At 40.1% G+C, this 17,264-nt stretch overlaps 2 protein-coding genes across 5 annotated transcripts in view; both read right to left on the bottom strand.

Annotated features, from left to right (window-relative positions):
- Positions 1-1,518: 1,518 nt before the first annotated feature.
- On the bottom strand, positions 1,519-14,408 carry LOC139140651 (carbonyl reductase [NADPH] 1-like). 2 transcript variants are annotated; one of them, XM_070710025.1, is made up of 6 exons: positions 14,071-14,408; positions 5,979-6,239; positions 5,310-5,422; positions 4,440-4,568; positions 3,519-3,660; positions 1,519-2,159 (listed from the first exon to the last, which is right to left on the bottom strand). In XM_070710025.1, the coding sequence occupies exons 1-6, from the start codon at positions 14,089-14,091 to the stop codon at positions 1,968-1,970; spliced, it is 858 nt and encodes a 285-aa protein (XP_070566126.1). In that variant the 5' UTR covers positions 14,092-14,408; the 3' UTR covers positions 1,519-1,967. The 2 variants fall into 2 exon arrangements, with proteins under 2 accessions (XP_070566126.1, XP_070566125.1); XM_070710024.1 differs by lacking the exon at positions 14,071-14,408 and adding an exon at positions 6,935-7,247.
- Positions 14,409-14,836: 428 nt separating this feature from the next.
- LOC139140647 (carbonyl reductase [NADPH] 1-like) overlaps positions 14,837-17,264 on the bottom strand; it is an 8,802-nt gene continuing 6,374 nt past the window's right edge. For all 3 annotated transcript variants that reach the window (XM_070710019.1, XM_070710018.1, XM_070710020.1), the window contains exons 4-6: positions 16,917-17,045; positions 16,205-16,346; positions 14,837-15,747 (exon numbers count right to left, since the gene is read on the bottom strand). In XM_070710019.1, the coding sequence (XP_070566120.1) occupies positions 15,586-15,747; positions 16,205-16,346; positions 16,917-17,045 (433 nt within the window). In that variant the 3' untranslated portion in view covers positions 14,837-15,585. The remainder of the gene's footprint in view (positions 15,748-16,204; positions 16,347-16,916; positions 17,046-17,264) is intronic.

Genomic DNA, 17,264 nt, shown 5'->3' with positions numbered 1-17,264 from the left:
CAACGTAACCTTTGACCCTTGTTACATATACAGTACGTGATTGGTTCTTACCTTAATTTCATTACATATACGGTACGCCATTGGCTCTTCCCTACTATCCTCTATATGGACATAACCCGGACTGGTTGTAGGCCCGCATTCTTTGCTCATGACGTGAATACAACAGGACATTTTCTAACTGAGCATTTTGGGGGAAAGTATGCATACCCTTTGACTATATTTACATACTATCTGGGCATGAAACTGAACTGATAACCTACGAACTTTGGCAAAGCAATGCTTGACATATTACAAAAAATTATATTCAATTGTTCCTAAGGCAGATGCGCCTCGGGGACAGATACTCGGACTCTCAAATTTCTACAATTCTTTTCTGATCCACCATTTGTGGAGGCTCACTTTAAAGCCCTGGGAGGAAAAAAAAAACTTTCACCGGCTTAGTTTTTAGAAACAAAATTTATTTTTTTCCCATAGAGTTAACAAAAGAATGGCGGCCATTTTCAGTTTCAAATATCGCAAAATGTTTCTAGTTTCGGTAGTTCCAAACTTTGCACGGTGACCCCGATTTTTATTGTTGCTTTGGTGAGAGAATGCATGGTTGAAAGTTTCATTCAGGAACGTTTGAGACGCATACTATCTTAATAAAGGATTATGCCCGGATTATGGCGATAACGGTTTTAACTTCATGTATTGTAGCCGGGCAGTACCGTGTGATAATCCGAAGTGATATCCACGCAATTTACATCTTACTGAGATTGTTGATTGGTTGTCTCATTAGCAAAAATTATAATTGGTGAATGCATCGACCAATCTTCAGATTCATTTACGAAAATTCAAAATATACATCGAATAGGGTTTCTGACGATCTGATTGTCCGACTGTAGGACATGGAAGTTTGCACCATCGAATCTGCTGCAAGAAAATTGCGAATCCCGATAAACTCATATTATCCTCTATACACATGGACATCATGCATGATCAGAACTTGCACTGCTACGTCGATATCATTATCGTTTTATTATTTCGTTGATGATTTCTTGACTAATTGGTCTCAGACTCTAGGCGAAAGGTAAACTGAAAGATCTGTCGCTCGAGGACGCTCTCTACGCTCCCCTGCCCTCAAAGAGAGCGCCCTCCACCGACGGATCTTTCAGGCGAAAGGTGACGACGAAATAATAGCAAAGGTGACGTCAAAGAGAACGACTTCTGAAACAACATTTCCACGATATAGGACAGATCTTGTAGCAACACTGGATCCGGACACAGCTCTGTACTGTGAGAGTTCCCTGCCCATGATCTACTGCTACCTCCAGTGTTGATATCATCAACCACGGTTTCTCCACAAAAGGAGGGACCGTGTATCAACGTAATCCACCAACTTCGTTAACGAATTAATCAATCAGCAGGCCCGGTGCCGTTGGGAAGGAGACCCCATGGCTTGTATCGAAGACATGCTAGTACTAAGATGTGCAAACCGCAAACTTCAAATAGGGTTAATAGCATACACTGAGCAGAAAATAGTTTTAAAATATTCTTTATTCAGTTGAAAACATCAAATCAGTGTCATAATTACATATCCATGACGAGATGGGGTGATATATACTGTAACTTTATCAAATACAATTAAACAGTAATCCTCGTCGTCTCTTATACCTAGGCCTTTCTCACCATCTTACATCGAAGAGGCAACAGCATGCACCTATAGCTTTGGTTTTCCATGTCGCGAACTGAAGGCGCGAACGTATGACTAGTTTGAAAGTAGAACATATTCCCAAGAGATTTGTTCAAAGAGAGGAAGTAACAATAGTAACTCATACAAAAACTGAGTATGCCCTGGGTATGTCAAAAGTCCCTGACTACATAACACAGCATCACTACAAATTACGAGCTATTCAAAAGTAGTTTTCTTCATCGAATTTCGATTAGAATCAAACTGTATAAACAACTCGGAAATATATGAAAGAACCTTACAAGGGGTTAAAATTCATCCCCGCACCGTCTTTCAACCATGGTATGACTTTCTTTTCTCCGAGGAATTCTCCTTGAGGCTTCCCAGCATTGACTGGAAGCAGAGCCAGATACACCGACGTTTCGGCTCCTTGATCCGGCGTTTTGGGACCCTTAGGGTACATGTCGGTGGCCACTAGACCTGGGCAACACTAGGAGAGAAAAGATGGCAAAGATAGAAATCAGGAAAACCAAACCTTACCTTATGACTACCTACTTCCGGAAATGGTTATTCCATGTTACTAATACTTTTCTTCACACGTGTTCTCATATTTATTCATGCTAACGCCTTCTTTGGCAGTTCAGGATAACAAAAGAGAGTGAATATGAGGTTGTGTACCTTTTGTTTCATGTTTATGTGTTCCATACTGTTTAGTTAGCCTTTATAAAAAGAAACCTGAGTATTTTGTGGTATAAATTTACGTATTTCGGCTCGAAAGTGCCTTTATGCACTGCCAATGTGTTGTCTTGCCCACTGCATGATAATTAGACCACAAGAGAGGTGATGCTGGAGTATGATATTCATTTGTTTGTTGTTTGTTGTTTGTTTGTTTGTTAGGTTATCATGAACTGAATTCATACAATTTAAAATTAGGCCAAAGTAATTAAATTCTTTGTTTTGCGTCCACTCAAAATGGGAAAAGGTATGTGCCTAAGCGGCTGGAAAACACACACAAGAAAATTAACACATTATAATTTGATTGCAGCAAATAAAAAATTGTAACAAAAATTTTAGTTCAGAAAAGCTAAGCGGGTATGTCCTAAAATTTCCTATTCAAATACACTGTGTGTGTTTTTCATGAAAACCTTAAAAACCTAAGCGGGCGGGGACGCAAAACAAAGAATTTAATTACTTTGGTCTTATCCATATGGGTGGAGTGGGAACTTCTGGGAAGTACTAATATTCGGCAATGGTTGTTCACTTGGACTACCACGTAAAACGTTATTTTCTAGCCCCGAAGATGGGTTATGGCACTCTGTTATAATGAAGTTGGTTTTCAGACCGAGCATAAGTTCGATTTCTAACAATACAAACCAACTTCACAGTGCTCATATATGAACAGTAAAGACAGGTCGTATTCTAAGTGTTCGTATATTCTTTAGTTGAGAATAACCGAATGTTCATATAGGATTTGGTGTTTTTGTTTTTGCGTATTTGTTTGTTTTTGTTTTTATTTCTGAAAAAATAAACAAAGCTCTAGTTGTTTCCAGTTAGCGCGCGCACCACAATGAAGGCCTTTGCGTCAACCTATGGAGCAGAGATCGACAATGGAGAAAGTCCGACGCAAGTGGTGTATTTTAAATGTAAGGATATACAGCCTGCCTCTTCCCAAAAATCAAATAAACACGTAGAAATTAACTGTAAGCTATTTGCTGTTTGGAAAGCAGACCGACTGAACGGGACTAAAAATGTATTAATTTAAAAAAATGCGCGTCGTCGTCCCAATTTAGGAAACAATTCATTGTTATTTTTGCCTGACTGCGACTTAATATCATTGTTTAAGACTTACACAGTTAATGAGTATATCTTCTCTGGAGTCTCCGGTCATTGCCCGAGCTTGTACAGCTGTCAGGGCGATGACCCCTAGTTTTGAAGTACCATAGGCCCAGGCGGGCCATCCCTTTGCTTCATGATTTCCCGCCTTCACATCGCTGGAGAATGATTAAAAATCAACTGAGTAAATGTTTTGTTTCCACCCACTGTTCCGCTAATCTGTCGTTAAAAGTGTTATAAATATGGCACCAAAACTGTTCACAAGCGCTGTGCTTTATACACTGGTGTTCGCTATAAACCCAAGCTCATCTACAATACTAAAATTGTTTTGCCGCTTCTTGTGAAAATGGAAATGGTACATCGAATAATGGTTGATTTTTTTGCGGGTGCACAGCTCTGAACATGTGAGTTAGTTCTTTCGCCCCAATTTAAGTCCTGGTATGACAATTAGTTTTCTGACCGTAGACAGAATTATAACCTTCCAATCCATTATTTTGCTTTCAAATTCTTAATTTTCAACAGAGATGTCTCCACGAATCGGCCATGCAAATACTGCTTCTGCGGAACCATGTCCCGGATCTTTACAATGCACCGTCCTGATCTGCGTTCACATTCGTTCTTCTTTTAACACGATTGGAACTTATTTGGGATAACTGATGGTGAAGTAATGTCTGTTTAACCTGCAAATGTAAGCTCATCTGCTTTTCTTTTTAAGTTACACACTTGTCTTGAAATATTGCAACAATCAGCTATAGAGCACCTAACAGTTTTGAGAAATGTTAAAAATATGGAAAATCTAATTATCCCACATTAGTTCCAATCGTGCTTCTTTTTTTGTTGTCTGTGTTTCCTGTGACAGCGGAGCGTTTGGTTTTTTAAATCATGCGATGAGAGCAAGCTAAAACACATAAACAAACAAACAAACAAACACACTCACCTCACGAACTGGTTCATCAACGCAATCAATTCAGGCTGCGTCAGAGTCGACGATCTCAACTTAGTGACCAATTCTTTGCCCATTTTGCCCAAAGCCATTGTTCCTGCCCTGCTGGCAACGTGTACAACCCTTAATTTAAAAGGACATACATAATCATCATCATTATAATGCGTTCGAAAAACACGTTTTCGATGAGTGATGTCATGTGCCTTTATCGACATTTAAAATTTGTGATTTTATCAGTTTTGAAAGCGATCGAGTCATGTCTTTAAAAGACACATACACTTTTAAGTTGAATTATATCTTTACGGCGTATCGCTATGTTTTGTGATAAATCAAATGAATTTATATCGTGATTACGCCTACACCGTCTGACTTAAGTTCTGATAGAATCTTTTGTTCTAAAATAGGCTTAGTTTAGTACATCCTGCTGGGTGATTTCAATCATATGCAAAGTTATGTTAAATTTTACCATGATGGAAGATCACCAGTTGCTCTGATATTCTTGAAAACTCGTTACGTGACCGACTATAATCCATATTTATTAGCACTCAGTTTCCTGCTACTTTTATATAGCTATACATTCAATCCAAAACGCTTTCTCCGATTTTTACATGTGAAACATGGCTTTGAAGGGCAGCAGTGTATGGTGTAATTGTGACTATGTCTTACTCTGCATTTTTTACAATATTCCATATTTGCATGTACGCCCTAATAGATGACGTCATGCGGTGTTTGTCAGTAACCGTGTGCGTGTCACGCTAACTGACGTCCAGACACCAGTCTGGAGCCAGGATAGCGTTGCCAATCTTGTTGACAATTCTATCGGTGGAAATATTTCTTCGCAGTCACAATAAAGTCTTACTTTACCTGCTGTGGGGTCTTAGCAGTGGAAATAACGCATCGCACACGTCCAGAGTCCCGAAGAAGTTACATCCTACGCTTACTTCGGCTTGCTCAGTAAATGGAGCTGTGCTCGCGCTCTGTACAGGGTTAAAAATCAGTAAACGCAATATATATATATAGATATATATATATATATATATATATATATATATATATATATATATATATATTATAAACGTGAACGCAATATATATATATAGATATAAAGGAATACGTAGAGAGGATTTTTGATTTTTATTTAAAAGTGGGAAATTGTGTCTTTTTCCTTTTACCGTTTTTCCTGGTATGGGAAAGTGACCAATTTCGTGCAGATATTTGGCGTTTGAGTGACGTTTGTTCAGTAACACTGTCTCTCTTCAACCTCCTTACATTTGAATAACTGGGAACTGTTTAACTAGTTATCTTACATTGACTGAGTAAAATATTCTAGGGCATTTTCGGTTCAGGGATTTCTTGTTAAGTGAGCCGAGGACGGGTAACATTCTACCTTTAGACCTAGTGCAGCTTTAAACAGTAAAGTCTCCTACTTTTCAAGCAAGCATTGATAAAAATAGCAAATTTCATTTCGTAACCGGAAAAAAAACACAATCGGAATTTATTCAACTTCACCACCAAAGCTAAACACCATCTTACCTTGTACGCTATCCCAGCATTATTCACCAGGACATCCAGACCGCCATAATTCTTTTCCAGAAATTCTTTAAGTTTACCAATACTCTCCTTTGAAGTGATATCCAGTTGATGAAACTTTGGATGTAAGTTTTCCTTTTCTAGATCTTTGATCGCTTGCTGTCCTCTTCCTTCATCTCTGGCCGTCACAAACACATCGCCGTCGAAGTTCTTGCACAGTGCCCTAACGGTTGCCAGACCAATGCCTTTGTTACTCCCTGTAACCTAGGAGTATAATTATTTTTACTACAGCGGTAACAACCTGAAAGCGTATTGAAAACTTAAATAAATATAAAATGACAGTTTTGATAGAGAGATTTAGAAGTCTAGCCACCATTGATACTTCCTATTAGTTTGTATGTGGACTTTGGCCTAAAATGGCGAAAGTAGACCAACCGTTTCTTTTCAAACCTAAATTCACCCACGTTTATTCTACTCACTAACCTGTGAACGGATATCGAAATCATGGAAAGACAGGATAGGAGGGACAACGCCTTTGATGGGCTTTTCTGTGTTGAATCATAGACACGCAGTCACGTGTTGGCTGCAAGTCCGCTCCGCGCTATGTGGCCCATAGGTGTGTGTAGCGTCTATGCGCCTCGTGGGCCTCGTTTGTGGGCGCAGCGTAAACTTGTAGGCGCTTAATGCACCGTTATACTGTTTATGTACAATTACTTGTAGACAGTAGAGTTTTTGTACTGTCTTTGGTTAGATAGACATTTAAATGTTTAAACATATCTGACTAGGGGGGGGGGGGGTAGTGATGACTGGCAGACGAGGTCGTAACGGTCATCAGTCGAGGTGACTTGAAGCCCTATAATCCATGACGCTACATTCGCCACCTCCGTTTCGATGTCGTAGGGAAGATTTTCTACACAAATTTGGGTGTTGAACGTCATGACAAAAGTCGGTTCACATACCACTACCACTCGTTTGGACATCTTTGAACCTCAACTTCGAGAATCAGCGACAGGTGTACAGGATTCGGCAACGTTGCGTTTTTGCAGGCCCCGGTGTACAACCTCACCGAGAGAAAAATTACTTTGAATTTCGTGTACGAATAGGCTCCAACCACAGTGAAGAGCGTGTCGAGGACAACGGTATGAAACAATATATCCAGTAGTAAGTTTCGTCGAGACTTCACACTGTTTTAAAAGGTTGTACACTTTGTTTCAACATGAAAAGGTGATATATGCACATCAGTCATCCTGTGGCCCAACCATTTGACGCATGTGTGTGACGACACACAGTCCCTCCACCTTGTGGAGGGACTGTGGACGACATTAAAGGGACGAAATAATCGTAATGGCATCAGAAAAAGTAGTTACTGTATATTAAAGCATAAAAAAATCAGCTCTTCCTGCTCAGGTAACACTGATGGTGATAAAAATGCTGGTACAATTCTGGCATGGCCTTTCGCCCTGTTCTGCCCCTCCACCCCATATCCTTGTTTGCAACACCCCTCTATCCGATAGTAGGTAAGTCTGAACAGACGAGAGAACAACACTGGTTTCAAGGTGACGCTGACACTCTACAAGCATTGAACAATGTTATCTTGTAATATTATTACATAGCCAAATAATAATGCACGTGAGGTTCGGCTAATTCTATCCCCCAGTTCGCTTTGATGACTCATCTGTCACAGGCGCTCCCTAGCTGGGTCGTCTGCTAAGTAGATCGATTTTCGGATCGATCTATTGATCCCGTAGACGATATGCCCGCCACTGCAACCTAAATACTCCCAAGGTGTGCAACACAATCACTCAAAAATCACACCAAACAGATTTTCAACTGGCCGTGCGCTCACACAAAACATTCAGAACTACACTCCCATATACCTAGTTGGATCACAAATTTAACCATCTCCTCCAAAATCACGCCGATGAATGTGTTGCTCGCGTTATCTTGAAGAAATCGGCCGTGTTTTGAGACAAAGCGCGGTGAAATGTGGCCTGCAGAATGATTCTACCATATGACGTCATTTTTTCCACTGCTGATTGGTTCAACTGTACTACATCAGTGACGTCTTGCCATGACCTTTGTTTTGGCCGTTGATTAGCCAATCAGTAGTGGAATAAATAACATCATATGGTAGAATCGTTCTGCAGGCCACAAGGAGCGCCTGTGCTTATCTGTCACTTGGCGAATCGAAGCTGAGTCACTCTCCTATCTGTCACTTGGCGAATCGAAGCTGAGTCACTCTCCCCAACGCTAGCGGCGCACTTTACTGTGAGTATTATGCAAGAGCGAAGCGACCGACAGAGGTTAGAAGTTAGAGACTGATACCGTACAGCATGTGATTTAAATACTTACTATTTTACAAAGCAAATTAGGAGATTAATTATATTTATGAGTTACATAGATTGAATGAATTGTCTTTTTCATGAAAAGTGCTGCTATATTGCCGCTACCCGTAGACGCTATCCCATTCAGTACAGTGTTTATGAAAGGGATGAGGGCCAGCCAGTTGGTTCCTCGTGCACAAACGATTACTTCAAGCATTTAGGGGTCGTCGATCATAAAAGCTGACACACTAGAAACGCAGTTCCTTAATTTTGGTGTCATCCTCCTCCCCTCTAAATGGAACTCATGAATTAAAAATTGGTTTCAGGAAAATATGTGCTGTTCACTATGTATGGAGAATACCAACCTGTCTTCAGCACACACGTTGGGCAAAATCTACACCTAAATATAGATAAACGCTTCAAGAAGTCTATTCGTCTGTCAGAGTTGAAACCATGGATTTCGTTTTTTGGTTGTCGTAAATGGCGTCCCGTTTGTTGAATTTTCGCCGATCTTGTCTACATACCATGAAGCCGAAGTATTTTTTGAAAGTTCAAAGGTCAAATGAGAAATTACGTGTCAATTAATTATTGATACAGACCGTGACACGCACGCGGGGGTCACTGTGTTTTTGGTATGAAAATTGGGTTGGGTCACGCTTTTTCTTGCAAACACTTTTGAAGGGTTACTATTTTTCGCGCAGCGTCATTTTGAAAAACACCGGCCCTCCCCTCCTGTAATTTCTGCCAGTCCCTAACCTGTATTGCCTTAACCTCACACATGCGCAGATGCCATGCTTCTAAACAACCACCGTCCCTTCACCCAGGGTGGAGGGGACGGTGATACAACACAGCGGAGACTGTACGATCATACAACATGTACTGCTGACATCAAGGGTCAAAGCGTTCCCCGGGAGCGTTCCACATGAAAGTGAAATGTGCAACAACTTGTAGAAATAACCATATTTCGCAAAATCTCTTGGCAAGCGTGACTGTGATACATAGCTGCAATAATTGAAGCCTTGGTTGGACCGCGGCCGTGCCATGGGCCCGGGCTTGGGCTTGGCGGCGGTTTGCGCAATGCCCAATACAAGCAGCCGCATGTAGCTGTGGAAACGCAGCTATCTGTTGGCGGAGTAGCGTGCGTCGCTATGCGGGTCAAAGGTCAATCCATGGCGGGGTTGACCTTTGACCCGCATAGCGACGTATGCTACCCCAACAGATAGTTGCGTTTCCACAGCTAAGGGATGGACAATTAGATCTTGGGAGGGGGTGGTTACAATGAAAGTGTGAAAAATTTTTTTTTACTATTGTAAATTTCTAAAAAAAATTTTTTGCAATTGAGATTAGCTGTGCAAATTTTTTTTTCAGAGTAAATGTTTAGATTTAAAAATTTTTTAGTTCGTCGCTGTCTGAGGATAAAGAGGGCAAAGATGTGATGCGAAGCACCACAAGCGACCATGCAAGTGGTCACGGGGGACGGCAGGAGGGGGTTGTCCCCCTCCTGTTGCTGTCGCTTTTGAAAAATAGAGATTATAATTGTGTTATTTGGTGGCACTTGGGGAGTAGTTTTGTTGGGGGAGGTCAGGAGGGGGTTTTCCCCCCTCCTGCCGTTGGGCCTTTTGAAAAATAGAGATTAAAGTGGTGTTATTTGGTGGCACTTGGGGAGCATTTTTTCAGGAGCATCTTCCTCTGAAACATGGTCTTCTGCTCCTCAGTAGCTTCCTATAGTTTTGAAAATTGACTATTTTGGTTTCCTGGTTCCCTTTCTACTGCGTGGTGAAATGCCTACATTCACCCTACCAAACATCATGCATATCTCATGATTTACAATTCATTTTGACAAGCTGAGTAGCTGTTTGCAAATATAGTGAAATTTGCATATTTGTGTTTTAGAGCAATTGTTGCCCTTTTTTATCAAATCATCTATTTCTCTGTAGCAGCATGTCCAAATTGATCGGATATGTATAGATGTGGTGAAATTCGATATTTGTCTTTTTAGGGCAATTTATGCCATTCATGGTCAAAAAATCTGTATTCTCTGAAAGGGCTAGTCCAATTTCTTTGAAATTTGCTACATAAGTCCCTTAAGATTTTTTAAAATCATGCTCTTTTTTGTGGTGGAAAAATTCTTCAGATAATTGTCATTAGATTTGCTACACACAAACGATTATTCACGCAGATTATTCAGTATTTGTTATCGAGAAACTTTCAAAGTTCAACCCTTTTGTGTGTTTTTGTGTTGGGATTTGTTGGATAGATGGCATTTTACGTAGTGTATTGTTGAATGTTAAAAAATGTGTTGCTGTTGTTTTTGAGGCTGTGAGCTATGGCCAGTAGTTGGTAAAAATGCACGTTTCACATTGTTGAAGCTATCGTGCTATGGGCAATTGTATGCCATTGTACATTATAGAACCCAAACGTGTAGGACAAACGTGCATGACTAAACACTGTAAAAGTCTGCACGTTAGACATTTTAGACACGTTAGGTCCGTACACGTTAGGTTTGCACGATACACGATAGGTTAGCATGATTGGCATGGTAGATTTTGACCGATGTTGAAAACCTAAAATGACATACACGTTAGACATTTTAGACACGTTAGGTCCGTACACATTAGGTTTGCACGATACACGATAGGTTAGCATGATTGGCATGATAGAAATTGGAGTCATGTGGAGAACCTAAAATGACATACACGTTAGACATTTTAGACACGTTAGGTCCGTACACGTTAGGTTTGCACGATACACGATAGGTTTGCATGATTGGCATGATAGAAATTGGAGTCATGTTGAAAACCTAAAATGACATACACGTTAGACATTTTAGACACGTTAGGTCCGTACACGTTAGGTGTGCACGATACACGATAGGTTTGCACGATTGGCATAATAGATTTTGACTCATGTGGAGAAGCTAAAATGACATACACGTTAGACATTTTAGACACGTTAGGTCCGTACACGTTAGGTCGGCACGTTACACGATAGGTTTGCACGATTGGCATGATAGATTTTGACTCATGTTGAGAACCTAAAATGACATACACGTTAGACATTTTAGACACGTTAGGTCCGTACACGTTAGGTCTGCACGTTACACGATAGGTTTGCACGATTGGCATAATAGATTTTGACTCATGTTGAGAACCTAAAATGACATACACGTTAGACATTTTAGACACGTTAGGTCCGTACACGTTAGGTGTGCACGATACACGATAGGTTTGCACGATTGGCATAATAGATTTTGACTCATGTGGAGAAGCTAAAATGACATACACGTTATACACGTTAGGTCCGTACACGTTAGGTTTCCACGATACATGATAGGTTTACACGATTGGCATGTTAGATTTTGACTCATGTGACGACCTAAAATGACATAGACATTGTGTCTATAGTAGATGTCAAAAGTGTATGTCATTTTAGGGTTCAAGATAAGTAGAATTGTATCATGGCAATAATAAGACATATCGTATAATGTGCCGACCTAACGTTGACAGAGCTAACGTGTCTAAAATGTCAAACGTGTATGTCAATGAGGGTCTCTAATTGAGTCAAGAGCTATCATGGCAATCATGCAAACCTATCATGTATCATGCATACCTAACGTGTACGGATCTAACGTGTCTAAAATGTCTAACGTGTATGTCATTTAGGGTCTCCAGATAAGTTGAATGGTACAGTCATGATATACACGTTAGACATTTTAGACACGTTAGGTCCGTACACGTTAGGTCGGCACGTTACACGATAGGTTTGCACGATTGGCATGATAGACTTGACCCATGTTGAGAACCTAAAATGACATGCACGTTTTACATTTTAGACACTTTAGGTCCGTACAGGTTAGGTCTGCACGATACACGATAGGATACATGTTAGGCGTGCACGATACACGATAGGTTTGCACGATTGGCATGATAGAATAGGACTTATTTGTACGCCCTAAAATGCTATACATGTTAGACATAGGTTATTAACGTTAGGTCTGCACGATACACGATAGGTTTGCACGTTTGGCATTTTAGGCACGTTAGTTCCGACCTGACATACACGTTAGACATTTTAGAAACGATAGGTGCGGATATGTTGGGTCTGCACGATACACGATAGGTTTGCAAGTTTGGCTTTTTTGGTCACGTTAGTTCCGACCTAACATGTCAAACATGCACTACTAAAATGTAAAAATGTCTAAAATGAAAAAATCCCGACTTCTGGCCATGGATGGAGGCTGTTTTTGAGAAAAAAGAATTGAAAATGCCTTTTTAAAAGCAAAATAATACATAATGACTTGATATGTTGTTTTATCATTATTGACGTGTTTCTACTTGTTCACCCATTCTTGCATTCATCATTGCAATAAAATGCTGTGAAAAAAATGAACCTGATGTGGCCTGCATCTGTTTACCTTGATCTTAAAAGGCAAATATAACTTTCTGTCTTGACAACCATACCATAGTTTCAATGTTTTACCCAGTGTACCTGCTTGGTTTGTGCGCAGGAAACAAGTAGAAAACAGGCTCTATAATTTTATAACTTTCAAGTGATCAGAATACAAAAGTCCTCAAAAGATAAGATAATAACAACTTTCAGTATAAGGGATACAGTCACTCTAAATGTATAAATTAAAATTAAAAACGTGCCTGTACTAAAAATATAGAAAGTTGCTTCCTGTCGGTAAAATCTAAAAAAAAATTAAGATTTTAAAGACATTTGCAGGTTTTTTTTACGCATTTGTCTTCTTATTTATTTTTTCTTATTTTGCAAACTAGTTTGAAGATTTTTTTCCCCAACTTTCTGCTCTGAAATTTTTTTTTCTGTTTTTGACCACCCCCCTCCCAAGATCTAATGGTCCATCCCTAAGCCACATGATGCCGCATGACAGAAGCCCAAGCCGCACGGCCATGCCCACCATGGTTACAATTATTGCAGCTACATAATACATAAACAGCAATGACATGAAAGCGTTATTACACTCATCAGTCATGAGTTATCGTCCATCCTACAATCCGGCTAGGGAGTTATAAGCTCGCTTTTACCTCCAGGCCCTAGCTGTGATATCGCAGCGGTACTTGTGGCGTATATCCACAGTCTCTTGGTGGCTATTCAGCTTTGGGACTATTCGCCCCATGGACGAGCGTATAGAAGCGAGTGTTTCTCTGTACGCTCGTCTATGGGCGAATAGTCCCAAGCTGAATAGCCCACCAAGAGATTGTGGTATATCGAACGCGCTCGGGTCATTGGGGTCATCGCCACAGTCCCGCTGCGAGCCAAACCATGGGCTTCGTTGGCAGTTTACTACGAGAACCATCTATTTTTAAACATCCATGTACGAGACCGACGGTGTCGTAGCCTAGATTTAGCTCGCAAAATAATGAACTACATTAGCCTTTGAATAAATAAACTTGTATCATCTTTATCATTGACTATCTGAGACTCATTCTGTACGCCTGCTAACTTCCTTGAAGATAAGAACACGTATTTTCGACCATTTTCCCGTGAGCCGTCGACGGTTTCTACGATGTTTGCTCGATCGTGCGTACAACCATGGATGTAAAAATAGCAACACACTGAATACGTCGGAGGTCAAAAGTTCAAATTTAAGCAGGAACCATCGACGACTCATCGAAAAACGGTCGATATGCCCGCCACTGTGAGTATTTAGGTTGCAGTGGCGGGCATATCGACTACGGGATCGATAAATCGATCCGAAAATCGATCTACTTAGCAGACGACCCAGCTAAGGAGCGCCTGTGTTCACATACCACTGCTACTCGCTTGGACATCGTTTATCACCAACTTCGGGAACAGGCGACAGGACATTTGATTCGAAAATGTTGTGTTTGCTGACCTCGATGTCGACGCACGAGGTCACAGTAATTAAGGGAACAACCATTTGATTATGGGATGGGTGGAGGAAATGGTGGCGTTGATAACGGGTTTTCGTCAATCAGGGCAGCAACCTTCAAAGAACACGATTGGAACTATTTTGGGGTAATTGGATGGTGAAGTAATGTTGATTTAATCTACAAATGTGATCTCATCTGCTTTCTCTTAACATTACACACTTGTTTTTTATAAGTAATTTGTATTATTGCAACATTAAACTTTTGAGAAATTTAAAGATTATGAAAATCCAATTATCCAAAATTAGTTCCAATCGTGTAGAAGTGTGTTCATGAAGCAATCTTTTCTTTATGCTGGTGCCGGTAAGCTTAATGCATTATTTTTAAGAATGAAGTGATTACAGGTGTAAATGTTTTAATAAGTGCAGTCTGTAATCTCCAATGGCATCAGATGCTGCCCATCCGTTTGTTATATGTTATTGTACCCGAATATTAGAAATTAATATCAATGTGAAAAAATAGACTAAATAAATAGTAACAACATGCACCACTCACAAAAGCCACGGCGGGCTGGGAGTGGGAAGGGGTGCTTTCTCTACGGTAGAAAGTGTTGTCAATATACAAACCTAAAAGCCACATTGTAATGAACTTCAAAGGAAATTGAATCCACGATGTTGCACACATATTACTTGGAGAAATGCATGATGCACCAAAATTCTACAAATCATATTTCAAACGTCGAATTCCACATAGATAAAAACGGAGCAGTCTACCATTAGAAAGGTTTCACGGGAATAATAATAAAATGATAACAGCCACCTAATTACACGATGGGTCTACAATGGAACTCTTCGAAGACATTTCTGTCACCTAAAGGTATACAGTCACCTGTAATCTAAATATGCCCAAATATGGTCAAAGGGGCGTTCCTTGGTATTCAAAATGCCCGTGCGAGGGCGCTGTTTTTAAAAAGCTGCCACATGCTTAAAATCTGTGATTGGTTAGATTTTCTCTTTCCATGGTAACTGTGGCAAAATTGGAACAGGTGACAGTACACCTTTAATCACATATACTGAAACTGGTACTACAGCCCGCCCTTGTACCGGGATCTCCCTTCATCGCACATCTAAAAATCACAAGCATCGTGTCTGTAATTCGGATACCGATACGTGATATTGGGCAAAGACGCAAACTCATGACAAGATGGATAACAAAATATTTTATCAGGAAACTCATGAAAAGAGTGATCAATTAAACTTATTTTACCAAAATTTACACTCGGGTTTGATGACTATATTCCTGATTATATTGCAACAACGTTTACAATTACGAGCTGTGCTCTAGGTCTTGTTTTCTTCATCGAAATTTCTAGTGGAATAAAGAACGATCTCATGATGAACTTGTAAGGAGGTTTCAACAAAGGTCATTCCATCTTCATAACATCCATGGTATGACTTTCTTTTTTCGGAGGAATTCTCCTTGAGGTTTGCCAGCATTGACTGGAAGCAGAGCCAGGTACACCGGCGTTTCTGCTCCTTGATCCGGGGTTTTGGAACCCTGAGGGTACAAGTCGGTGGCCACGCCGCCTGGACAACACTGAGAAAGCGAAATAGCATAGACAGTTAGGGGTAAGTCATCAGAAACTTTGCTTGTGATTTTAGACATTTGTAGTATATATTCTGAAAAGAAATACAATTCTTTAGAGTTTTTCGAAACACTGGATAGATTTTTAGTACAGATTTAACTGGTAATATCAAATAACTTTACGAAAAAGTGAGTAACTTCCCTTTTTTCCAACTCACAACTCCGCAAACGGTATTGGGGTAAGAAGTGCAAAAACAACATAGAAAATGTACCTAGAAGCCATTTTGCCATTATTTGTCAGTTTTCTCGCACAAAGTGCACATTTCTGTAACAATGTGACGCTATCAGGATATTGGGTAGTGTCACGTCATGAGAGACAAGCTTTATTACTTCATTATGCAAACATTCATGGTTCACTGTCAGTTTTCAAAAGTCAATTAAGAATCAAACGGCACATTTTAAGACTTACAGAATTAATGAGTATATCTTCTCTGGAGTCTCCGGCCATTGCCCGAACTTGTAAAGCTGTGAGGGCGATGACCCCTAGTTTTGAAGTGCCATAGGCGCAGTTATACCATCCCTTTGCTTCATGATTTCCCGCCTTCACATCGCTGGAAAATAATTACAAATCAATTGAATAAATCTTTGCTTTCCATCCATTAGTCTGCTAATCTAGCTTTTATATATGGCACCCACATTGTTCTAAATTCGCTGCACTTTATATACTGATGTTCGCTATAAACCCAAGCTCATCTACAATGCTCCAAGCTCATCTACAATGCTAAAATTGTTTTACCACTTCTTGTGTATACGAGGATATGTAAATGGTACATCGAATAATGTTTGGGTTTTTTTGCGTGTGCACAGCTCGGAATAAGTGGGCTAGTTATTTCGCTTCAATTTAAGGAGTAATATCTGCGATTAGTTTTCTGAAAGTAGACAGAGTCAAAACCTTCGAACACATCGTTTTGCTTTCAAATTCTTAGTTTTCAATAGAGATGTCTCCATGAATCGGCCATGCAATAGTTCTTCTGCCGAACCATGTGTACATGCGCAGTTCTGATTTGCGTTACATCCGCTCTTCCCTTTTCGTTGTCCCTGTGTTTCATGTGACAGCAGAGCGTTCTTAGTTTTTTTCAATCATGCGATGAGAACAAGCTAAAACAAACAAACACTCTCACCTCACGAACTGGTTCATCAACGCAATTAACTCAGTCTGTGTCAGGGTCGACGATCTGAACTTACTGACCAATTCTTTGCCCATTTTGCCCAAAACCACTGTTCCTGCCCTGCTGGACACGTGTACAACCCTTAATTAAAAGGACATATAAACAACATCATTATAATGCGTATTTGATAAACGTGTTTTCGATGAGCGATGTCATGTATCTTTCTCAACATTTATCATATTAAGTATATGATTTTTATCATACCTTTGATAGCGATCGAGTCATCACGTCTTTAAAAGACAAAGACACTATTAACTAAAAACGCTCCATTATATCTCAACGGCGTACGCTATGTTATCA

This window comes from Ptychodera flava, chromosome 9 (assembly GCF_041260155.1).
Source record: "Ptychodera flava strain L36383 chromosome 9, AS_Pfla_20210202, whole genome shotgun sequence".
Classification (NCBI taxonomy): domain Eukaryota; kingdom Metazoa; phylum Hemichordata; class Enteropneusta; family Ptychoderidae; genus Ptychodera; species Ptychodera flava.
The sequence above is the reverse complement of the archived record's forward strand: the minus strand, read 5'-3'. Positions and strand labels throughout refer to the sequence as shown.

Excerpts from the sequence above, each read along its gene's own strand:
- LOC139140651 (XM_070710025.1), bottom strand. The coding sequence starts at position 14,091 with ATGTCCAAGCGAGTAGCAGTG. Across the intron at positions 5,423-5,978 it reads ATGCTGGGATAGCGTACAAG|AGCGCGAGCACAGCTCCATT; the intron begins GTAAGATGGTGT and ends AACCCTGTACAG. Across the intron at positions 4,569-5,309 it reads CTGCTAAGACCCCACAGCAG|GGTTGTACACGTTGCCAGCA; the intron begins GTAAAGTAAGAC and ends TTTTAAATTAAG.